Raw genomic sequence first — 26,507 nt, 5'->3', positions numbered from 1 at the left:
CTACATTTTATTATGATGGCTTGCTTCCTATGCCCCTATTTCAAGAGGAGAACCAAGCAGGAAAGGCAACGCAACAACCAACCCAACTAACAGTCCACCCATTGCTGTTGTCTGTGCAGAGCCAGCTCTTCCCTCTCCTGTCTGCCCTTATGTATATGCCAAGGCAGCAGGGCTTGGCACATATCATGGGTGGCAGTAGAAGAAATGCAACCCAAAAAGGAGAGGGAAAAAGGGCCCTTTGCTTTAAAGAGGTAACCTGGAGAAAATGGTCTCCATGGGGCAGATTAACTAGCAACCGTCAAAATACCATTTACAAGCTATGTAGATTCCTGTTCTCCAAAGAGATTCTGTCAAGTAAAATAGACCTAAAATGTGACAGACTTTGATATTATCGTAACAAGGTGGTCTCTTCCAAATTCTAAATATGCGTTTCAGTAATGTGATGTGACATCTTTGTAGGGAAAGTCCAAAACACTTAATGCTGCAATTTACCTGGGACAGAATTGGGTAAGAGGAGACTGGAGAACATACTGCAAAATAAGTATGAGTGAGGGAAGAGAGAAACACCTGGAAATGTCAGGCAAGTGGGAATTACAAATGAACAAAGGGATGGGCTCATGCATTTGGAGCGGAAGGAGGAAGTGAACTGAACAGAACCAGTACAGAGGTAAAAGAGAGGAAGGTATGAAAAGAGGGGTAGAAAGATTGGCTTAAAGTGGGAGATTAGCCTTCTGTCTTTTGAACCTTTTAGAGAAAGTTGGTTCACTGTTCAAGTGGCTTTTCTGCAGCCATGAGGTCTAGATAAATGATCCCAAACTGAGGTCCTGAGCCAATGATCACTTGTAAGACTGTAGTAAGTAATCTGCATCTTATTCCTAGGACTGGCTAAGACAGTGAGATTAAATTGCCTTGTTAGTGTTTTTAATTAAAAGTCAGAGTTTGTGAGAACATGATGAAATACAGGAGAGATGGTACTGATCCACAGTCTAGAAAGTCTGCAAGCCACTAGTCCAGAAACTTAAAGCGGAGCTTTTCAGTTAATCATCTCTCTAGGGCTTTAAATAAAATGTCAGATATTGTGAGACTCATCATAACACCGCAGGAGTTGGCAGCACTGCTCTCTGGGGCATTCTTAGTCCACTGCAGAGCCGGCATTTGCGTGCTACTTTTTGTTATTAGGCCCAGCTGGACTGTAATCTGCCCTCCCTTTCCCAACACCTTCTTTGCTGTTTGCAAAGAGATATACTTCGTTAAACAAGAAATAATAAGCCTTCATAAATTACTGGTGAGCCACATGTGTAGTAAACCTATGAAAGAACAGTGCTATTGCTGAAGTCAGCTAAGAAGGAAGAAGTTTTGTAAACTGCGAAAATCTCTCTTCAGAGAAATGCTTTGGTTTCTCAAATGTTACATCTGTCTGTACTGGATGGGGTGGATAAAATTGCAGTTAAATGATGGTGCAACTTTTCTTTTTTCTTTCTTTCTTTTTTTTTTTTCTTTTTTTTTTTTTTTTTTTTGGCAGCATCCTTGCATTTACTAATTGTTTGCCAGCAAGTTTTATGTGAATAGGAAGCCTGAAAATAATTCTCATGAGTATTCAATTTGAACATCTGGTATCATCATGAATGTAACTGGTATAATGAGCTTCTCTGCATTGAATATAGGCTGCATGGTGAGCAAAGGACTTTGAAGCAACTGCACCTGAATAAAGCAGATTTTGTAAAAGAGTAAATCTCCCTCCCACTGTGCGGACCCTAAATCCCACTAACATTAATGACAATAACCCCTCCTCATATAGGATAATTAGTGCCCTTCGAGTTTAAATTTGCAGGTACTGAGACATTCAAATGAAGTGTGCCTAACATTAGAAAAAATGTGGAAATTGCTTCACTGTTTGGTTACATTATGGCTGAACGGGGAAATAAAAAACTGTTCATGGCTAGGTTAGCTTGTAATTGCCCCAAATTATTTATTTTTATACCATTCTAATTCTGTTTTCGGAGTTTATTCAGGCTAGTTATCTAGCTGCTTTCAAGCTTTAACTAAAGGATTTTTTTAAAAAAAAGCCAAGTGATGTAGTCTATTTTCATGGAAACACGGGAGAACAATGGAAGAGGCATTTATTAAAGAATGCAGTATAGGAATAATATTGCTTTTATTTGCTAATATCAGACGTATTTCTATGCACGCATCATTGACATCTGAGCACTATTTATGCTGGTGATCAGGTATTTAGTAACTGTCCATAAGGAAAAGAAAGTGTCCTCTAGAACTCAAGACCACTTCAGATATTGGAGGACTCAGGAGCCTGACATTGTTGTAAAGTGGGCTAAGAAGATGCCTCAAAGCGGCCAAGGTGTAGCTTAGTCTTACTCTTCCAGAAAGCTTCTTGGAGATACCATCGAAGAGTTGCTTTCCGAAATGCCTTTGAATGGTGCACAGAGCATGTGTAACTAAAACTTGTTCTCAGAGCTCAGGTTTTATGGTAGGGTTTACAAAAGTCAGATGTGAGACAAGTGGATCTATGTCTGGGCTGTTATAGATAATAGAGGCCTCAACTCATTCTGCCAGGAGCTGACAACTAGTGGAGAATACAGAGAGAGGGTCAGCTTTGACAGCGCAGTGGTTAACACTTCTCTAGTTGCTCAGTGTGAGCAACTACCTCAGAGGCCATCCAGCTTTCCATCTGCAAAGAGGGACGTGCCTTCCTTCCCACCACCTCGCAAACGCCCTGCAAACCCGACCTTCCCACCCACCTCAAGGCATGGGTCACTCACTGGCATCACCTCACACACCCCCTGCCACTGAGTGACCACAATGGGATCCTCAGACTGTAGCACAAAGTTTAATTTCCTGTGGGCTGAAGCACTATGTAGAGCCTTACAGGGTAAAAATAAATGAGGCTCCAGTGGTCCCATCTAGTCTATGAAACTGAAAGTTTTTTTCCTTTAAGGCAGCCCCAGTCTCAGTTTCGCCCTTTCCTGACACATCAGCATGCACACACCACTGTATCGTCTTACAGTTTTGCATTCAACGGGCCCATTACTCACTTTTGAACTCTTTCTCCTTATACCCAGTAACTGTTAAAAATGCCACTGCCTTTCTTGTGCCACCACCAGCAGTCCTGCCACACTTCCTATTCTCTTCCTTCACATATTGAACTCAGGTCCAAAATCTTCTTTTGATCTACCTAGGTCTTCCTGGAATCTGACCTCTGCCTTTATTCTGTCAAAATTCATACCCAAACCTTATGCCCTTGTGTTTGAATTCCAGGAGTTCCTTTTCTTTGGCCCTCACTTGAGCCCTTTCTCAAGATAATGCACAATATGTCTCCTAAGACCATCCTAAGACCTAAGACAGAAGAAGCAGTCTTCTGCTAAGACCATCTTCCTTACAAATGACAAATGCCATTGTCGTATAACTTGCTGTTTTCTACAGCATCAAGACATAGCTCATGCTCTTCCAGATCCTCCAGAAACATTTTTACTTGCTGATTTTCCCCTGGTTGTACTGCTTCACAGTTCACCTATTTGAAAAACAAGCAAGCTAGCTAGAGGCCAAGGATAACTTTTATTGTTTGTATTTATAGTTGTGAACTTTGTGTCCTTATTTCTCTCCTCTCACATTTGTTCAGTCCCTCAAGCTGAAAACTCTTTGAAGAAGTAGCTGTGTCTTGCAAGATGGCTTTTTTTGACATTGTAAATGCTCTGCAATGGGAGTGATGCAAAAAATTATCATAACAACAGCCATCATTTTGACAGTTTTTGATGCTTTTCTTGTTGCTGTTATCAAAAGGAGCATTATATAATTTAAAACCTTATTTTCAAGTCAGGAAATTAGGATAATGGCATTAGTAGAACTCACGTGGCAGGAAGTTTTGAGAATATGCTCTTGATCTGTTTTCATCCACCTCACTGTATTGATACATTGGCTAAAGTTCCCAAACCCTGAGCAATTCTGCTGAAGAGGTTAGACCAAAAGTCTGAAGATAGACAAACAAGCACAGAAGTTTTCAGTTGTATGATCTATTTCTATACAAGTATAGAAGAATCTATAGGAAAAAAACCTATAGAAAAATTCTTCTAGGAGGACCTAAGGGAAGTCTGTGCTCTTGAATTTACAAGAGGCTTTTCTGTTATTGTTGTTAGTGTTTGCTCATTTGTTTTTCAGATACTACTTCCAGATTGCCTCAGACTCTTGAAATAAGCTGCTGCCAAAACCAGGATAGCATTTCAACTCGGAGTGTCCCCAGTGTGTGAATTAGTAGTCTGCCATTAATGTTAACTGTAATGTTATTAGGGCATCATCTAATGAGAAATGCACAGCCCAGGGGTGCATTAATAGCACTGGTAGAAAATTTTGAATTCTCCCTAATTTCCTCAATAAATAGATACATTCAGAGGTGTGGGCTGTTCACTTTATTTCCTGGCCACTATGACAAGATGTGAGTCATAAAATACTACAGTTAACCTGTATCACCTATGAACACTTGGCTGTTGGCTCCAGTGTACATTACTATGCATTAGGTTAAATGTAATCACAGAGTACCAGCTAAAAGTAAAAGGTAAAGATCAGTACTACTCATAAAGAAAGCATGCTCCTAACTATCCGAGATAGACGCCCTAGAAAAATAAATTGTTTGTTTCTTCTCAGACATCAGTCAGTGAGTGTATCCTTAGATTTCAGTGGATTTCCGATCAGCCAGTCACTTCTTGTTTTCAAAAGATTGTCTTTTTGCTTCAAGTCTAGCTTGGGTCCACTGCATGGAGTCTCTCTTGCCACTGAGGCTGTTGCCAAATTGTATATAGAGCTTCTGCCTCAGCACAAGGAAATCACACTAACCTCCTAGATGTCCTCAAAATATCAATGTGAAGGTTTCCCCCACTTACATATGTCTAATCTTCCTCCAGCTGTTTCTCTGAGACTGGCAAGTATCATTTTACATCCCTCAGTGAAAATGCTGTAAAGCGTATATTGAGCTGGTTTCCAGCTGTGTTTGTTTAGGTAGGAATATTTTCTTCCACTTGTAGAATGGGCAGCTGTTTGAGATTCTTGTTAGAGTTTTCTTTTGAACTAGCCTCCGTGTACATTGTTCTTCTGTAAATGCTCTCAGAATCCATTGTCTTTTTATCCTAAGATGCTTTTTAGCATGTCTCAGAGAGGGATTCTGTAGATGAGTATCTGAACTACCAAACTTAAAGTGGCATGAGAAGTTGCATTGAGATGAGCTGAGTAAACTTTTTTTTTCAACAAAATATATTCATTGGCTTTGTCAATTAAGTCACTGCAAAAATGTATGTAAAAATATGAAAAATATTTGTTTTAAAATGCAGATGCCTTTTCTTCAAAAATTCTCCTCTAATTTTAATTTAGTATTCATTGAAGTGCCTTTTTATGTAATATAAAATATAGTTATATTTAATTATTATAAACTAAATATAATAAAATTAAATTATAATTTGTTTTATATATAATAGATATTTTGTTTGGAATCAAAAGAGACATTGGTCTGAATCCAGAATCCAGTTCACTAAAATGTAAATATCTTAAAATTATAGTTATGTTGGGTCAACATAAAGAATGTTTCCGATTTTGTTTAAAACAGTTACCCAGTGCTGAACGAGCTGGAGCCCCTGGGATCCACCAGACGTCTTTCTTTGACTTATTCTCCTTTTCTGCTAACCACTCATGTTCCCGCACATGTTAGGAACTGAATATTTGTAGCTTTGAATTAAATAGCAAAAGAACTACATGCATTTAATGCCATATCATTTGTGGCCTCTTATCTAGAATTAATTCATTTAAAAGCTTGTGACAATTTAGTATTCTGTTACACTGCTGCTATATGTGTTGCATCATCCTTATTTAAGGACATGTTTCTACCTTGGTCTCCATCTTTAATTGCTTACTGTGAAAGGCTAGGAAGATCACCAGAGTGTATAACATTGATAAGAATTTGTACACCTCTGGGAATCCTGCCTAATATCACAAACTTATCTCTGCTGTATTCTTATTCTCTCACTTTAGGTTGTTTGGGATATTTCCATTTTGTCTTAAAATAGACTGTAACCTCTTCCAAATACAGCCTTTGTCTTCCGGTGTCTGCAATCTAGAATAACAGGGCACCCATCCTTGGATGGGACTTCTTGGTAGTACTGTAACGTAGTTATTGTCATAAAGGTTTTAATACAGTATACTAAAAATAATTTTTAAATAATAAAATAAAATAATGGCATTCAGAGGTGCAACTCTGAATTTTTTAGCAGTGGAAAAGCTGTATTGTATTTCTAAAGGAAAAATGGGTGGTTACCTTCACTGCTTATATAGAATGTGACTTGCTCCATTTGGATGAGTTATTTTTTAAACCCTGATAGGTTCATCACCTACAAGTTACTTACTTTTCTAATATACTTTTCTAATATTGAGGGAACTGGGGTTGTTTGAGGGAACTGGGGTTGTTTAGTCTGGAGAAGAGGAGGCTGAGGGGAGACCTTATCGCTCTCTACAACTACCTGAAAGGAGGTTGTAGTGAGGTGGGTGTTGGTCTCTTCTCCCATGTAGTTAGCGATAGGACAAGAGGAAATGGGCTCAAGCTGTGCCAGGAGAGGTTTAGATTGGATATTAGGAAAAATTTCTTTACGGAAAGAGTAGTCAAGCATTGGAACAGGCTGCCCAGAGAGGTGGTGGAGTCACCATCCCTGGAAGCGTTCAAAAAACGGGTAGACGTGGCACTCTGGGACATGGTTTAGTCTAGTCTACCCTTAATTGGTTTAGTGTGGACTTGGTAGTGTAGGTTAATGGTTGGGCTGGATGATCTTGAAGGTCTTTTCCAACCTAAACAATTCTATGATTCTATGTCATAACCCTTTCTATTTCCCCTAATTTGCTGTCCCTGTAGCAGACTTCTTGTGCTGTCCCTAACCCCACTCATTAGCCTGAACTCACCCAGGAGGACAAAAGGAGAAGGAGACCTCCAACTGGGCTGTAGTGTGACCCAGAAAATACACAACAGCAGCTTTTCCAGGTAGGGCAGCCTGAACCTCAGATGAATCTGGGTCCTAACCCACATTTCAGTGGGGACAGTGATTAACAAGCACATAGGTCTTATGCTCTCCACTTGTACAGCAGCTCTCAAGCTTTTTAAGAGCTGGATTAGGCAGTGGACTGCAGATGAATTACTGCTCCCAAGCCACCATAAAAACTTGAGTATGCCCATAATGGTCTCCTTTCACGCTCTCAGAGAGCAGAAGGATAGGCAGTTTCTGGCTGGAATTGAGTATTGCATTGTTATGGTTTAACACTAGCCGGCAACTGAGCACCACACAGCCACTCGCTCACTCCCCCCCATAGTGGGATGGGGGAGAGAAGCAGAAGGGTAAAAGTGAGAAAACTCATGGGTTGAGAAAAAGTTTAATAAGTAAAGCAAAAGCTGTGTGCGCAAGCAAAGCAAAACAAGGAATTTATTCACTCCTTCCCATGGGCAGGCAGGTGTTCAGCCATCTCCAGGAAAGCAGGGCTCCATCACGCGTAACAGTTACTTGGGAAGACAAATGCCATCACTCTGAATGTCCCCCCCCTTCCTTCTTCTTCTCCCAGCTTTATACGGTGAGCATGACGTCGTATGGTATGGAATATCCGTTTGGCCAGTTGGGGTCAGCTGTCCCGGCTGTGTCCCCTCCCAACTTCATGTGCACCCCCACCCTGCTCACTGCTGGGGTGGGGTGAGAAGCAGAAAAGGCCTTGACTCTGTGCAAGCACTGCTCAGAAATAACTAAATCATCTCTGTATTATCAACACTGTTTCCAGCACAAATCCAAAACACAGCCCCATACTAGCTACTATGAAGAAAATTAACTCTATCCCAGACAAAACTAGCTCTCCCAGGGAGAGTCTAATTGGTATGAGTAAGAGAATACAAATGACAGAGAGCGCCTTTTTACCAAGACCTGTAGTGACAGCACAAGGGACAATAACTTTAAACTGAAAGAGGTTAGATTTAGATTGGACATGAGGAAGAAATTTTTGAGGGTGGTGAGACACTGGCACAGGTTGGCCAGAGAAGTTGTAGATGCCCCATCATTGGAAGTGTTCAAGGTCAGGCTGGACGGGACTTTGAGTACCCTGTTCTAGTGAAAGATGTCCCTGCCCATGGCAGGGAAGTCGGACTAGATTATCTCTAAAGGTCCTTTCTAACCCAAACCATTTAATTTTGACTTGAGTTTTTGTTAGACTGAGGTTTTTATTTGCTTGGCCCTTTTTTTTTTTCTTTTAGCATAGCTTGTTGGCTCTTAAAAAAAAAATATTTCATCCTCTTATTTGCCCATTGGACTCATCATTGCAATTTCTTGAGGGTAAATTTTGTCATGGAAGGGTGATTACATGCTTTTCGGAACAATTTAATTTGATGTAACAATAGTGTAACTGTTGCTAAATCTTCCAGAGAGATTCTGTAGAATATCCAAATTAAGCGCAGTAACCAATCCATGTCCGTATTTGAATAGTAGCTAACTGTACTTTATTTTGGGTAATGCATTTGTACTATTTTAAAATTAGTAAAAATTATCTGAGAAAAAGGTAGGTTTGTCCTACCAAAGATAAAACATTTTTATTGGTAATGAAATATTGTGACATTCCATCTAAGTGCTGATATAATTTCACAAATGTGTTGAATCATGTTATCATGGGGAACAGGGGACTCTTTATCTGCGGAAGGTCTAGTCAAGAGAGGCCTAACATTAAATGGAGTTAATATACAATTTCCTATAATTTGGAGTTTAACCATATTGCTATTGTAGGTGGGCAAGAAAGAATTCTGTGATACCAAGCCTGAAATCATTTAATCAAGAATGTAAATCAGTTATGTGCTTCAGTTACCAAATGTTGATAGAATTGGCTGTGGTAGATTGTTGTTTTTTAATTACAGCTGCTCTGTAATGTTGTTGTGTTACCAGGTTCCAAGAAGGAAAATAGTATAGTATGGCAGTTTGCTATGCCAAATGACCACAGCTACTGCCAAGTATAAATACTACCAGGAGTGGGTTCTTCTATAGGATGATAACCACATCCCTAAAGTAATGAATGCCACACTTCCCTATATGTATTTATGTTCAGATAATTTATTTAAATAATGTTCCTAGTACATGCTTTATAGCCTTCTGCCTTTTGCTACACAAATTTTAGCTTATGTTGCAGACTGTGCAAGTCATTTGGCAAATGTAATTTCCATCCCTGCATACTAATCGATTTCTTCACAAACACCTGCTATCAGTTATGATAATAAAAATGCCATTCTAAATTGAAAAGGGGCCAAATGGAGCTTCCTAAGGAAATGACTTAAGTGTCTTTCAATGCCTTTAATGTAGTAATGTTCTTGTAGTGCCAACACTTTTTTTGAGCATTTGCATTTTATATAATTCTACTCTATTACATCATTTTTCTGTCTAAATGGTTCCTCATAACCATTGCTACGAAGTAGTTCATAGCACGATTGGAGAGGAATTTCTGTGTTTCCTCTCTCATGGGATTAAATCCAGCAACTTTACGTAGTCAAAATTCCTTAGCACAGATCTGATTGGAACATCTGGCTGCTACACTAGTATAATTATTAAACATTTGTATCAGTTCCTATAACATCACTGGGAAAATGTGAAGTTGGTGGATGCTTTGCCCTTGGACTGCATGCCAGTTTCTTCCTAAAATATAAGCCTAAATTTAGCAGCCAGATTGCAAGTAGCATTTGAATTATCCAGGGTCGCTTTATGGCTCCTTCCATCCCAGAAAATAACTTCCCAGCAACAGTCTTTGCCAGAACCTAATCATTTTCAGCTCTGCTGGGTCTTGTCTCAGCTCCGAAATGTCTCACTGGCTTTCAGCTGTATTGTCATTTCCCCTGACAATGTCCTCTGCATTATTTGTAAGGAAACAATCCATTTTACCAATTTCTTCACATTTTCATTTTCTCTTAGCTCTAGCCGCCCAAGCATATGCATTAAAGGAAGAGAACGATAGTCTTCGATGGCAGCTGGACGCTTATAGGAATGAAGTGGAGCTCCTGAAACAGGAGAAAGGACAGCTCTTTCGAACAGAAGAAAGCCTTACAAAGGACCAGCAGCTGCAGTTCCTGCAGCAGACAATGCAAGGCATGCAGCAGGTATTGCTATGGAAGAAAAGCACGGGTCTTCTTTTTTAGGAAGGTGGTACCATGGGGCTGTGCTGTACTCAAGACTGTTAGCCACGAAGGTCCTGATTTCTTTTCAGAGTCGAAATCTTATGCATTTTAAATGGGGAAAAGGGGAGGAGGAATTTGGGACATATTTAGGGATAGTAATTTTAGGAATTCATAAGCTGTAAACCCATCAATCATTAGAGAAAACTCCTTATGCATGTTTATTTCGGAACAAATTACTTAGGTACATCCCCTATTACTCTCCTCAGTTAATCCAATCAGCCCTAATTCTGCACGAAAGTTCAAGAAAGTTTGTCCAGTGTAGCATAGCTGGCACTCTGTGGTGCCTTCATTTGCATTCATCTGCATCTTTAAATGCATCTCCACTTCTCGGCTTTGTCATTTTTCTTCTGACTCTTGTTTGAGGATGACTGTGACATCTCCAGCTTGTCCAGACTACCCTCCTGCTAACTTGCAAGTAGATAGCAACATCAATGCTATCTCCTGAGCTTTCATCATCTATGCTGACCCATGGATGTAACATTTTCATTCAGGCAAGTTTTAAGTGGTCTAGTGCAGCAACAAAGCTTTTTCTCTGACATCAGTCAGACAGAAAGTGCAATGTGTCCCTGCAGGGGGGGTTCAGTTTATCTTATCCATTCTCCCTTATCTGTCAGTGTGCTCGTGATGTTGTGCTGGGCAAGTCTTGGCAAGCGCATCCAGACTGCTCCTACTGCTTCGTCTGACATGTCCACTAACACATAAGCACCCCTCAGTCAATGTGCATGTATATAACCTCTTTCCTGCCCAGGCACTTGTATTCAGCTACTGCATGACAGAGCGCAAGGGCAGCGGCTCACCACAACACTGGATTGGGCTCCCATGTAGAATCTTAAGATGCCACTGCAGAGGTTAATTTTGCATCTCTGCCCTGAAGCAATGCGTGTGTTCTTCTATCACTCCTGGTTATTAGATTCCCGAAGGGGACAAGTTGTACCCACTTCCAGATTGTACTAAGCTGGTTTTTAATGACAAAAACCAGGAGACATTAATTTCCATATGAACTGCCTGGCTGGGTTAGGAATTGCATTGCTATCCCCATATCCATTGAATCCAACAAGTCTGCAAATCCCACCTAACACCAAATAACAGAGCACAAGAAAAGCCTACATGTGTGTTTATATGAACATAAACCACTTTAAGCCTGTGGAGTTTTACAAAATTAGGGTTATTTATGGTATAGTGGAATAATTCTGAATAAAATATTTGCAAAATAGAAAATAAGTAATTGATAATTCAGAAATAAAATCTTCCCTGAACTAAGGAATAAAGTCACTAATCAGAAATACTTGAGGTTTCACTATACTTTAGATATGCTTGAGGTATATTCACAATCTTGTCCTTATATAAATGGATACTTAAATATCACTGGCTTCATTAAATTTAACTGCATATATAAATATTGTGCTAAATTTCAGCCTGGTGCTAATTCTCCATTAAAATTAGTGAAAAGTGGGCACAAAATACTACTAAATCAAAATGCTAACGCTCATTTTGCATTATTATAATTTCCTACCTGGGGTCTGGATGAAGGGTAATCAAGTCTGCAGAATATAAATAGATTTCTGTTGTAACTTCAAGCAAATGTTAATAATGCAAGTCAATAACAGAGAGCGACTTACTTATCTCTCTGTTCAGCTAGCAATGGACACTGTAGTCCCTATTCCTCTGAGAGTTTCTATGTTCGTGACAATTTTGCTGTGAGGTTCTGAATTTTTCTAGTTTGCTATCTTGGGGTCAGACCTACTAACTCCCAAGGGGATATAATTAGAGGTGGCCCAAGGAGCTGGAGAAGACATTGCAGATAATCCAGTCTGACAATATGCTGAGGAGGGCAACAACACAGAAGCACAGGAGGTGGAGTTCAGAATATTTGGTGGGGAATTAACAGTCAATTAAACAGCTGGATGATGGCTTTGGATTTCAATGATTAGCCATAGTCATGACATCTCATAACCTTTGTGCTTTTCATGCAGTTCATGCATGAATATTTAGAAATAAACCTTTCCTTTAGGTAGACTCTGTTTTATCTCAGCTTGGTTTTGTAAATGTTGAGAGATGACAACCTTAGATGAAATCCGTCAGTATAGCAGGTGCTCAGCATCTATGGAAATCAGTCTGTCTATGAAATATTAAACATATAGCCAGGACTTGAGTAGTAATAATTTAACAAGAAGACCTGTATTCCCTTTTATCCTTTTGTATATATTAAAATTAATTTCAGACAAGGTAAACGGAATGCCATTGAGTTCCTGAACCCTGCATGTGTCAGCATTAAAAAAATGTATTCTTCCTCCTTCTTTCCTCTTCATTCTCCCCAGCTTTTTCATATGCCTCTTCTTCTTCTAACTTTGAAAACTAGAGAACAAGTGATTTGAGCTGCAGCCTGAAAAGCAAATTTATCTGAGAAAAAGTGGATGCATTTTCAGAATCAAGAATTTTTTAGTAAACATATTTGGTGCCAAACAATAGCAAATAACACAACATCAATGTATTTTTAATGTAATTCTACCATCTGGACACTTTTCAGGATTCTTCCCCACATTTGCAGGACTGATGAAATGGATGTTTATTTTCTCTTCAATCACTCCTACTGATCCAAACTAGCATCAGCAAAATCACACAGATGTTTGCTTATGAAGTGTACCTTATGGGCACTAGTAGCAACCTGCTTACTTATTGTGTCTAAAAAAGAAAATCTTTTGGACTAATGACATTGAACTTATGGGGTTTTTAGTCAACTTCCTCCATAAAACTGTGTCACAGTTTAATTTAATACCCACTGTGAGATCTCAAACAAATGGAAATAATGTCTTGTATCCATGGTAACAAATGAGATAAACTTTACCTGATTTTGAGATGGAAATTGAATTAACTTGTCACTGCTGCATAGGTGGTATTGCCTTCAATTTATTTCTATATGAGAACATACATCCCAAGCAGATCACTTTTCGAATGGCTCTGTTTTTCCAGCAGTGTTTGGTATTCTCTAACAAAGTCTGTGATCACAAGGAAGGATGTTTTAGTTGTAACTATTTTTACAATACTTCACAGCACAGCTGTAAGGGCTTTTTAAATCTTGTCTCTCTGTCTGAAATGTTTTACCACATACATGGCTATAGGTAATGAAGAAAATATCACCTAGCAGTGTTGCTTAATGCTTCCCATTATAAGACTCAGTTTTCAGTGGGTATATAACTTCTCCAAATTTTAACCATTTGGGTTAGCATATTCCATGTGGAGTAGCAAACAAAATTCTTTTGAAAAAATTCTCATCAAAATGTTTCAGCCATTCCAAGAACAAAGTGTGAAAATTATGCTTTTGTTGTTTGCTGTCCACCAAAGAAAATTCTTGAGGAAATGCACTTGCCACCTTCATGCTTGGAAACAAGGACTCAGAATTTGACAGTGAGTTGCTGTTGAATTAATGATGTGGTTTCCATAACCTTTATAAAATCTGCCTGAAACTGATAACGTTACAAGCCTTTGAAAAATGTCAGTTTGCCACAAAGGAGACGGCACTAATTAGCACATATCCAAGTAAATTTTAGATTTTTACTGGTCATCTAGGGTTGTTTCATGAACCACCTCCGTAGAACAGCCATCAGTGCAATGTTTTAATCCTCAAGTTAGTCCTAAGTCTACAGAGTGCTCGTCCTGTATGTAGAGGCTCTCTACTTGAACAAGTTAGTTCCACCTTTTTGTCAGGCTTAATTGGCCAAGGTATGGGGCCATGCTTGCATAGCTGTACTGATTCCTGAACTGGTTCACTTGCCAATAGACTAGTAATTCTTCACGGTGCTTCATTGCATCATGTAAATGTATGATATTGTTCTTTCCTCTCACAACTCCATGAGCATGATGGGCTGAATTTAAGCTCCTGCAGGCAAGGATGTCATCCAGAAATCCCCATTTAAGTCATGATTCCACTTATGTTTTCTCCAGAAAATGTACACAAGTGCCTACGGGTCTGCTATTGCACATGCTGGGGTGTATCTGGGACATTTAAGAGGCACCTCATTGCCCTGGTCCCCTAAAGGGACCGATTCATTTGCTGAGCTCAGGTTCATACTCCTAACACACAGAGACAGCACAAACTCCCCTTCATTGGTGGTCACACATTAAAGCCTAGCCATAGGGTTATTGCATGAGCAGGGGATGCATGGGGGCACCTCCCCTAAAATTAGTGCTTGGGGTGGAAAGCAAGAACAATAGGAACAGTCATGGGTGGTAGGCGTAGGGCTGACATAAAGGCTGATACGCTGCTGTGAATGCCACCAACTCTGTTAGCTCAGGATGTCTCAGCAGGAGACTGAACATATTCTGGCCCTGTTGATGACCCACATGGGTCTCACTCTGATGCAGCACGATGAAAGTCTTCTTTTGTCTTGTCTTCTTTTTTTCCCAAAACAATATCAATTTCACTCAAATAGCAATGCAGATTGCGAACCTGGGCACTCAGAAGCCAGGAATTGCCAGAACTACCACCTGTGTATTTTGCTTCATATGCCTCAGAGACCCTTCGCCGTTCAGTGTCGCAGACACAGCGTGCACAGTTAATCATTACCTACTCAATACCTTCCTGTCCTTGCTGTTCAATATGCAACTTGAGGTCTTACTGCAAAGGCCACATTGCTCCTGACATTTCCTACCTACTGAGGACTAGCTTTTGCAGTTTACTAATCATTTAGCATGTAAAATAAATAGCACGTGCATCTGAGACTTATACACCTTTTTTCAAAGGGCTCTGATAAATGCCAGATGACTAGCAATCATTTCAGGCTTTCAGTGTTCATCCAGGGAAGGATGGTTTGCTCTGTGATATGCCTCACCGTTGTGGTTGGGAGGGTGAGAAGAGCTGCTGGAGTGCATTGCAGCTCTGTCCTTACACTTACTGCTCCCTCGAAGGAGGGTGGCCAGGGTACATTTGGTGATGAGGACTGTGGGGTGCAGACAGCTTCCACAGTACAGTCACTGGGAGCTGGATTAGGACCCTTTTGTGTAAGTGAGATGGCACAAGGGTCATCTCTCAGTTTTTTAAGCAAGATCGTATACCTCTAATGTATAGTAACCATTCTGAGTAGAAAAAACAGAGGTAGCTAGTGTTGGCCTCACTGTGCTGCCTTTGAAATTAATTGGATTTCTACTATTCCCTGCCACTGGAGCAGAGCTAGTCCATTTTCAGATGTCCTCACTGAGCTAGCAGAATTTTTTTTCTATAAGCAAAGATGGCATTGCTCAGGTCTTTCCTCTCCTATCCTGTATGAAAAGTAGTTTTTTCTCATACAAGTAATGGAAGGACTGACTATTCCCATGGTCCACTCTCTTTCAGTGGGAGCAGGGAGGAAAAGCACGTTTCTGTTCAGGAGAAGCAGCTGTAGACAGCTAGTAGATAGGGCATCGTGAGACTTTTTTTCCACATCACTCTTCTAACCAATATACCACCCATTAAATTCCAATAAGCCTCAGCTGCCATTTAGGTCTGCAGCTCTCAGATCCTTCACAGATGTTGTTAACTGTCACAGCCATTCCTTTCTCTCACATAGAAACATTCTGAAATGTCAAAAGTCACAGACACATACGCTGTTGGCTGAAAATTGCCAAATCTGATGCCATGTGAGTGCCATGACCATTATAACAACCATTTACCTTTAAATATACAGGTTCTAGTAGCAGTTTAGCACTGAAATTAATGTAGTTGTTGAATAGATGGAGCACGTTATGGCTATATTTATTAATATAGCCTAAATTCAGAGGAGATTTGTAGTCTTTTTTTATTGACCTACCTTTTGCTCATGAAACATCTATTCAGCATATAACCCACCCAATGTACTTACACACAACTTACAATAAACTGATTCTTCTCTAAATGCAGTCTTAAAGAGAAGAGTAAATAAAAGAGATAAAAAACAATACCCCTTGTATTTGTGTTTTACCTGCTGAATAAACAGACCAGAATAATTAAGTTGGAAATGTTTTATATTACTACTCTTGCAATATGAATTCCAATTAGAGCTTTCTGTTTTCCTAGAAAAGTGGTGGTGGAGTAGTAATGGCAATATTGATCAACACTTATAATTTTATAGGGGATGAATACAAGATAAGTGCAAGGTACTGGACCCAATGTCCAGATGTTCACTTCCAGGCCTGTCTTTTCTCTCACCCTGTGGCTGATATTTGGAAACTGGTTAAGAAATATGTCTGCTCCCAAGACAGAAAGAAATGTTCCCATAAGTATTACCCTTGTTCCCTTGTGCTTTTCAGGGCTCTGTACAGTAATGTCCACATTCAAACTTCCAGAAAGTACTTACTCTTTCTCATTTTATTAAAAAGAAAAGAGCAGCTGGCAATTAAGTGCTAATTATTTACCAGATCTGAGACAAGCCAAATGGGTTCTCTTCTGTGTTTAACAACCTTTCCTTATTGAAAGTAGTGTTTAATTTCCCACTTCTGCCACCACCACTTCAACAATATTAGGGGAAATGTAAATAAGGGCCCACAGATGCTTTAAGCATCATATTCTTGATAGCTGTTCTATTGGTAAGATGGTGGAGGGTAGCATTTTTTTGCCTGCTACCACTGGTAAAGCTAAACTGAGATTGGCAGCAAGAATAAACACTTCAGAGAGAAATAATTGGGTGCACACGTTTTATTTAAAATGTGAAAGAAATCCATTAATATCCTCATTAACATGCTTGTGTAGTCTAGTAGTGATGAAGGACAGATCTCATAAGTTTTACAGTCCAGTGATCTAACATGAATTCTTTAAAAGATCCTAAATACTAGCCTTTGCTTGCTGATTACATAGTTTCCAAATGTGTTTGATGCTATCATTACTAGGAACTCTGCTTCCACTACTAGGAATTGTGTTTCAATGAGAATTACAGTGGGTAAATTGATTCTCTTCCCTAATGTCATTCTTCTAATTAAAATGTGTCAGGACTTTTTATTCTCCTTCAAAATAAATAAAATATTTCTTCTTGAGTAGGAGATAAAAACTTAAAAAATCTAATTTGGTTTGTTGAGAAAGAGCATGCTGTATTATGTTCATTTGCCGTCCCATGAAAGAAGAGATAGGATCATACAGTTCAAGTGCCATTACCTGCTGAGAAGGTATTCACAACAGACAGCTACAGGTGAAAGTATGGAGAAGATGAGGTTGCTGTGAATGCATGATCATGTCTTTTGACTGTGCGTCATACCAGGTGCTGACTGGTTGCCTTGTAGGACAGATATGAGGGCAGAGGGAACGTGACACTTTTCTGGGATCAGCCCTCTTCCTTTGATGAGGATCAGAGCAAACTGTAAGCCCGCCTGTCCACTTACCTATTGCCAGTAAAGTCAAGGGCTATGTAATATGTCAATCATCACCTCATTTAGCAAAGGTAGGAGGGAGCTGTATTGATGAGGTGCAATGGGCTTTGGTCAGACTTCTCCCCTCCACAGGCCACCATCAAAATCAAAGACCTTGTGTAGTCTGAAGTGAAAGTCAGATCCCAGATAGGGATCCCTGATGCTAGCACTACGTATCTATTAGTAAATTGGGAGAATTTCACTTCTGAGAGGAGGGACTGATTCCGTAAGGTTCCTAAGGACAAGTCTTTTCTTCCTAAGGACAATGAAGTCTTTTCTTCATTTGCTGCAAAAGTCCATAGCTGACTGAAGAGAACTTGACTTTCTTGAGGAGTAAGAGATATACCTAAAAATTACTTGGCAAAGGAAAGCTGTAGACTGGCTCTTAAGCCATTCATTGCATGATCCATGTTCTCATTTCATCTGCTGTCCAACCCCTAACACTGCCTCTTGTAGTTGGTGTGGCTGAATTACTACGCCTCATAGAAACAAAAGAAATTGAGAGTTAATTATCTGATATCTATTAGGTATTCTTTAGAACCATAGAATATAAGTTAGAAGGTACATCTGCAGGTCATTTACACCATCCCTCTGCTCAAAGCAGGGGCATCTCTGGAGTTGTCGCACTTTTGCTTAGGACCTTATTCAGCTGTGTTCTCAGTACCTCCAAGGATGGAGAGTCCACAGCTTCTCTGAGCCCTTGTTCAAGTGGTTAATCATAGAATCATAGAATCGTTTAGGTTGGGAAAGACCTTTAAGATCATCCAGTCCAACCATTAACCTACACTACCAAGTCCACTCTAAACCAATCAAGGGTAGACTAGACTAAACCATGTCCCAAAGTGCCACATCTACCCGTTTCTTGAATACTTCCAGGGATGGTGACTCCACCACCTCTCTGGGCAGCCTGTTCCAATGCTTGACTACTCTTTCCGTAAAGAAATTTTTCCTAATATCCAACCTAAACCTCCCCTGGTGCAGCTTGAGCCCATTTCCTCTCGTCCTATCGCTAACTACATGGGAGAAGAGACCAACACCCACCTCACTACAACCTCCTTTCAGGTAGTTGTAGAGAGCGATAAGGTCTCCCCTCAGCCTCCTCTTCTCCAGGATAAACAACCCCAGTTCCCTCAGCCGCTCCTCATAAGGCCTGTGCTCCAGACCGTTCACCAGCCTTGTTGCCCTTCTCTGGACATGCTCCAGCACCTCAATGTCTTTCTTGTATTGAGGGGTCCAAAACTGGACACAGTATTCCAGGTGCGGCCTCACCGGCGCCGAGTACAGGGGGACAATCACTTCCCTGCTCCTGCTGGCCACAGCATTCCTGATACATGCCAGGATGCTGTTGGCCTTCTTGGCCACCTGGGCACACTGCTGGCTCATGTTCAGCCGGCTGTCTACCAACACCCCCAGGTCCTTTTCGGCCAGGCAGCTTTCCAGCCACTCTTCCCCAAGCCTGTAGTGTTGCATGGGGTTGTTGTGACCCAAGTGCAGGACCCGGCACTTGGCCTTGTTGAACCTCATACAGTTGGCCTCGGCCCATCGATCCAGCCTGTCCAGGTCCCTCTGCAGGGCCATCCTACCCTCCAGCAGATCGACACTCCCACCCAACTTGGTGTTGTCTGCAAACTTACTGAGGGTGCACTCAATCCCCTCATCCAGATCGTCGATAAAGATATTAAACAAGGCTGGCCCCAAAACAGAGCCCTGGGGAACACCGCTCATGACCGGCCGCCAACTGGACTTAACTCCATTCACCACTACTCTCTGGGCTCGGCCACCCAACCAGTTTTTTACCCAGCGAAGACTACGCCCATCCAAGCCATGAGCTGCCAGCTTCCCAAGGAGAATATTATGGGAGACGGTGTCAAAAGCTTTGCTAAAGTCCAGGTAAATGACATCCACAGCCTTTCCATCATCTACCAGGTGGGTCACCAGGTCATAAAAGGAGATCAGCTTGGTCAAGCAGGACCTGCCTTTCATGAACCCATGCTGGCTGGGCCTGATCCCCTGGTTGACCTGCACTTGCCAAAGAATATTTTCCTTATATGTAGAAATGTTCCTTGTTTAATATGTTTCTATTTGCCCTCAGGCCTTATCCAAGAAAAGCCTGACTCATCTTCTCTGTAACCTCCCTTTAGGCAGTTTCAGTGTGTCTGTGTCCATCTGTCTGTTTTCTCATTAGGCATATTTCTCGCGTTCAGTCCTGCCTACTTCTACTCTGAGTGCTGTAAAGCTGTAGGACCTCTGTAATCAATCTAACAGCAAGGGGAGGGGAGCACGGCAAACATCTTCCTAAGGAAGCAGCTGGACAGAGTTCTTCAGTAGTGCCACCATACATGCCCACCCATCAGGTGTGTGTCCGGCTCCCTGCCCCCCTCTGAGGTGGTTAACCTGTGGAGCTGACATGTTCAGCATGGTCTTTGCCTCTAGCCAGAGAGACAGGAAAACTCACTTTGCAGGTGGATGCCCAACAAGCAGGAGCTGGGCTGTTGATCTATGTGCAGCTCTTCACCAGCCCAGGGCAGGGGGGTCAGAGCTTGGACTCTTTCGTCATTGCAAACCCCATGATGCATCCAAATAACGCCATCCACGTAGTTCCTATGACACAGGCGGTCCCTGAGAGGTGGGAGGGATGAGAAACATTGTGCTATTACACTGTGTTTCCTTTTACTCCCTTAAAAAAATCCACAATCGTACTCTTAATAATACCTTGTCATACATAAGGATGGCATATACGCTGCCCTTACTGCTGCAACATGGCTAACTTCCTTGAGGGCTCATTTCTAAAGCTTCTTTGACTTGTCTTTCACATTTTCCTGTTTCCTTGGTGATTTGTCTGGCCTCATCAGCGTCTTGTTACTAATGCATATTTGCTCAGCTGGGAAGTCACTTTCTCATTATTCAAGCCTGCCATGTGCTGGCCATTTGTGATACGAAATCTCGTCTGTCTTACAAAAAGAGAAAACCACTCTTCCAGACGGTCCGTGGAAGTACTGGCAGAGGGATTTGTATTTTTATTTTGCAATTGGCTGTGTACCTGAGATTTCATTTTGATTCATTATTTCTTTTCCATCTACCTAAGGAGGATTCTGAAAAGAAATATTTACCATCCTTCCCCTCTGTATTTATGAACAGCTTCTAAAAATTTTGAAACACTTATTTTCCTTGCTGATTTTTGTCCTTTTCCATTTGGCAAACTCTAACTTCTTTTTCTTTCTGTAAAATAAAGTTAGAAAAGATACAGCAAGGTTTTATTTGGGGAAAAAAGAATAAAACCTCAGAAATTGCTAGCATAAGTGAGTGTTTTAATTTTTAGGTGAACTCTGCAGTCCTTTCAATGCCTGTGTTTTCATAGTTTTTAGACCTCTGATTCTAGTGTAGTTTAGGGGAAAGGGCTGCACTTTTACACAAGTGAGAACTGCTTCCTGGGGTTACTGTTTAGTGTGCAAGCCTTGGTGTCATTGGGACTGAAAAAGGTAGCCTTGGTTGGGATACAGCCTGCCTGTTTGAGGCACATAAGTTTTTCCTTCATTTTAGGCACCTAGTGAATCAGATCTCCCCATTTCTCCTGTATAGGGATACATTCCCTATAGGTAGTAAGTGGAGAGTAACCTGCTGCCCCCAAACATTATATGGGTAGGAGAATTCAGTTTGCCTGAGTTCACTAGGTGTCTAAGATGGCCATTCAACCGAGTTGGCTCAGTTAGGCTGTGTAAGACCATCCCTCTTTGACTGATATACTCATTTCAGAAGAGTTTGCCACAGATCTTTTCTGGACACACTGCAGCTACTCCAGAAATGGGAGAGAGAGTCTGTGCCTCCTTCCCATGGCTGAACAGGCTGGGTTTGCTGAAACTGCCTGCACAACCTGTGATCAAAGTAACAGCACTGCCACCTCAGAGGTGTTCTTTTGTCTGCTCTTCTTTACTTCCCTTTTTTAAGGTCTTTGTAACCTTTTCATACTTTGTTTCAAGCCGCTGTAGAGAAAAACATAAGCAAAATAGCAGGGTCAGGACTATTCCTGCAGTATAACTGCTGAACTTGTGGCAAATGCTGGTTTTCCTTTTTCATTATTCTGTCAGCCTTACAGTATCTTAAGTACAGCCTCAGGCCCTGTGGTCTTTTCTGATCTGCCTCCCTTTTCTTAGCATGCTAAGTTGATGGTTTCATGCTGGAAACCATGCTTCCCTTCTGAGACCCTTCTCTGTCCTGCTAAGCTCAGTGTGTGACCACACTTCTAGATATGTCCATAATTTATATTTAAATGTGCACATGTAACGCTGCCTTTTGGGAAGAAATGAAGAACTGTGGGCAGCGAGGAAGAGAGGAAAAAGAAGGAGTATTTCATAGCTGCACAGTGGTACACAACAAGAAGCTATTACTTTCCCTTTAGGGCTTCTCATATATTTCAAGGCACTGTGTGTTGTTTGGTTGTTAGCATTCTTGGCCACTCTGGCACTGCATTGTACACAGTCTGAGTAATTCAGCTGGCTTCAATAATGCCATCTATATTTAATGTTTCAGAAGCTATGAAGATTGGTTTAATGTGGTAATTTTCTATCTGCACTTTTGAGATCTACGCAATATGGGCAGTACTGAACTGTCTCTGACAGAGATTCATCATTGGAGGGGGGAATGTGTGAAAAAAACCCAAAATAATACACACACACCCTTCCACCCCACCCCCCCCACCCCAATATAAAGAAATTAGCTACCTGCTTATGTACAGGGAGGATTTGGTCCACATGAATGAAGGAAGCTTAAAACTGAAGAGTGATACTTACAATTTCTATACAGAGCAGCTCCAGAGCTGCCACTGGAAGCAAGCAATCTATCTTGCATTTTTTTGTCTAAAATGCACTGATTGATCTCTGGAGAGACAGCCTCTAGGTTAATCCTTTCTCCTTTCCTTTCTTCTCTATGGAAATGCCAGTAAGAGGATATCAGTGATGTCTACCAGTCTGATCTGGACCTACTACACGGCTTCATCTCTTAGGGTGCCAGGGTCAACGTAGCAGCCATGGGGACAAATGGTTTTGGTTGCACGTAGACCAGCTGAGCTTCCAGACTGGTGCTGGTGGAGCTCTAGGCTGTGCAGGTGCTCCAGGATTCTCAGAGCTGCAATGGGCACCGTGAGATGCTTTTCTGCTTCGTGACATTGGGATTTTGGCTTAGGGAAAGGACCCTTGCATAACTTGCAGGGGACCCTCAGAGACCCAAAGAATTGCACACTGAGGACCACTAGAAGACAACAGAAGAATGAGCCAGCTATTTCCTGGCTGTGTAACCAAGAAGTCACTCCTTGGCCTGAGGAAACTGGGGAACTGCTGTCTGAATGCCATGGCTGTACCACAAAGTTGGGGGCATCAGGGCTTAAAGGAAATGGCCAGAGAAGTGAGACAAGATTGAAGGAAGGGACACTGATAGCTGTGCTGGTAGTAGCTGTGAGACAAGCCAGCAGAATATAACAGGCAGAAAGCAGTGTAGCAAATGCTGCGTGGGTAGGTGGGCATAGGGGGAAGCTCTGGCAGAAATACTGGATGAGATGGCAAAGTAGGTGGAACAGTATCAGACAGCACAAACATTAAAACCAAGAACAATTTTTTATTTTTATTGATTGTGGTGTATACTTGCAAGCAATCTGAAGGGCAGAAGAAATATCTATAGGATCCAATTTTAATAAGCACATTTATGTGAAAAACAAAATAATTTTGAATAATTAAATACCGTCATCTTGGCATCATTCATTACGATCTTTATGGAGAGGCTGTCTGTTAATAAGCAGGCATGACAGCAGTCCCTGTTATGAAACTTGCCTCATTCCTGCCAGTATAAGATCCTCTTCCCATTTGCTTCTAATTTTGCCAAACATCACGTGTTTGTGCTGAAATTTTTCAGGCTGTTCATCTGTCTTAGGCTGATATTTTTTTCAGTCAAAGCTATTTCTTCATTTTCCAAAATGAGACTAGAAGGGGAAAAGATCCTGTTTGGCAGGTATAACTCCTTGTTACAACTTCCTGGTGGCAGCATTAAGCACTCAGGAAAAAGAAATCTCAGAATCTGACCCATGCAAAAATGAGCAGGTTCTGCAGCTTTTAGAGATAAATATGAGGGAGAAAAAAAGAAAGCAGGTTAAACCCCCAGGGGATGGCTACAAGTTTTAAACAATTCTGACATCTTTGGGGGTTGAATGGGAAGGTCCCAGTTCTGTGAATGTAAAACCTTACATGTGACTGGAAATATGGTACCTTAGTTACAGATACTGGGTTTTCCGCCCCCGTGAAAATAAGACCCATTTGCTGTCTTTGAAAATATGAACCTATGCACACACAGTAAGCCTACAGTAGATGACAGTTTAACCATTAAGACCGCTGGAAGGTTTTATCTCATATCAAGTGCTTTGCAGCAAATACTGCAACCAGAATGCACACTCTCTTACCCTGGGGAAACTGAGCATGTTGGATGTTTTCCTGGGATTCCTGTTCCTGGCTGGTGCAGAGCCAACTACAAAGATGCAGAGCAGGGAGCATCTATCTCTCTCATGCTCTCAGAGAGTGTCTTCCACACCACTTCCTCCCATGCTCGGACAGTTTTGGAAAAATTGCCTCAAACACAAAACAGAAAAATTCAGGATCAAAGGAAGAGGGATATAATTAGACTAAATCACAGTGGGAGATCGCAGTGGGAGATGTGAAAATAAAACAGTGGAAGTTTGTGAGCTGATCTGCAGTATGTAAAACTTGGCCATGGAAGAGCCATGGGGAGGGGGTGGGTAGGATGGGGAAGGAGATTTCCGTTCTGGCAGAAGTGTAACAAGTTCAACCCATAAGTGAAACTTGGTTTCCCATTTGTAACATTTATTCAGTAGTGAAAAGGTTTTCCAGGGGCAGAGATGGACTGAAAACTCACTGGGGATCATCCAGATGGGAGTTTATATTGTTCAGAAGTATGGGCTCTAAGGCTTCCCCCAGAAGCTGGAGTAAAATCTCTGAACCAGGATGAAGGTGCAGTCTGGATGGTGGTGATGCTCTCCTTGGATATGCATGGCTATTCACTTCCTTCAGAGGCTGTGGAGCAAACAAGATCTCTTGTGAGGTCCTCCTCAGACTCCCCAGTGCTTGTAGCACCACACTGAGACAAAGACGACAGCCAAATCCCATGCTTCAAGGTTTCAGCTGATTGCCTAGAGACAAAAAGAAGGGCTTCCCTCCCCCAGCACGTAATTGGCTAGATGCATTCCTGGATTTGTGTGAGGATCATTTCATTTATTTTAGCTCCTCCCTTTAAATCATCAGAGGCTGGCCACCCTGGTGAGACATAACTGCTCAGAGAAGACTCTGAGATGGGGGGCAAAGACTCCTTTCTCTTAACAGCCCTTGCCATGTTCAGGTATGTAAGGTCAAACAGGTTGCAGGTGGGAAGGAGAGGACATTTCACCAGCCCCTGTTAGGTGACACATCTGCTTACCAAACCTCAGGTGTCTTGGCTAGTGACCCTTGAAAGGGCTTATGCTATCTTTCTGGTGTCTTGTATGCTCTGCTTCCCTTCAGAGGATGGGAGTCCCTTCCTTCTACATTGCAGACATCAGCTAGAGCTACCCTGGGTGAAGCTTAATGGTCTGTAATAACAGGAGGTTACATGAGGTGACCAAATAGTCCCTTCTGGGCTAAAAAGTTATGAAATGTCTGGAAAACTATAACTGTGCTAAGGACTTGCATCAGTATCAGCGTGTGACATATGACAGTATACAACAATTCACTGTATCTTCTGAAAATGCAGGGAGTCGTACCCAACAGGCAAGGTGAACACAGGCCTGAGGTGGCAATCCATCCCTGGTCAGGAAATGCCAAAGTAGAGCTTCCCACACAAAAGTAGGTTGGGCAAGTGCCTCAGTGGAACAGACCTTGTTATTTCATGCAAAATCTTGAGGTTTGAAATGCTCTTGTGCTGTGGTAGAGTGCATACACATACCTGAATGTCTCTTGAAGGCTCCCAGGGAGCAGTCTGGGCAGCGAGATCCATCAAAAAGCTAACCCAGCTGGACTGCAGAATGTGTGAGATATAATCAGGCATATACCCACATGTATTTTTACTTCAGTGGCTGAATTAATCCATCATACTGATGTTCACTTGCAACAGAAATACACTACCAATAACTCCATCAGTTCCTGAAATGTCATCTGTTTCCAAGCAGCTCTGAAAACAATACTGGCACCAAGTCCTTTAATGCCTGGGACTTCCATTGCAGTGGAACAAGGCCAGGGACTATTTCTAGGTTCGCTATCTGTAACTTACCAAGATGCTGAACACCTGCAACACTGGTTTGAGCCAGAGTTACCAGTCCTAAGCACAAGCATAAACTAAGCTTCAGATGCTTAGATACATGATTAGATCAATAACACAAGCTTGTAAAACAATTCCTCGTTCAAGTAGTCCTTGAAAAGGAGTGTGCTTGCAAGCAATATGTTGCCCCAGTGAATCGCAGTTTCCTTTCTTAATCACTATGGAAAAGTACCATAAACTCCTTTTTAATCTCATGTTTGTCTCCTCTTGCACTTCAGCAGTGTCTAACATCCATCACATCAATACAAAGATATATAATTATTTCAGAATTAACTGAATCTACTGACCTGCTCTTGACAGTCATAATAAATCTATGCACAACCTAAAGCTAGCCAAGACCAGGGGACGTGGGCTTTTAAAGATGTCCCTGCATCCCAGAATTCTCTTCATAAAAATAGGGTTTGGTCATAGCTTTTTGTTTTGACAGTTCAGATCAGCAGTCTTCCTGGCTGATATACTGATTGTAGGGCATCAGTCTTCCTGATCTAATAAAATATCACAGCACAAGGGAAAAAAAGGAAAGCTTTTGTCTTCTTGGCAACTCAGTGTGAAAGCTTTCCAGAATATTGCTTTGCATAGAATG

At 41.4% G+C, this 26,507-nt stretch overlaps 1 protein-coding gene across 1 annotated transcript in view; it reads left to right on the top strand.

The window, feature by feature from the left end:
* Window positions 1–26,507, top strand: part of ENOX1 (ecto-NOX disulfide-thiol exchanger 1) — a 141,790-nt gene that overhangs the window by 86,916 nt on the left and 28,367 nt on the right. Inside the window, exon 8 of the mRNA XM_075716990.1 lies at window positions 9,966–10,150. Coding sequence (XP_075573105.1) covers window positions 9,966–10,150 — 185 coding nt within the window. The remainder of the gene's footprint in view (window positions 1–9,965; window positions 10,151–26,507) is intronic.

This window comes from Pelecanus crispus, chromosome 1, assembly GCF_030463565.1.
Source record: "Pelecanus crispus isolate bPelCri1 chromosome 1, bPelCri1.pri, whole genome shotgun sequence".
Taxonomy (NCBI): Eukaryota; Metazoa; Chordata; class Aves; order Pelecaniformes; family Pelecanidae; genus Pelecanus; species Pelecanus crispus.
The sequence above is the reverse complement of the archived record's forward strand: the minus strand, read 5'-3'. Positions and strand labels throughout refer to the sequence as shown.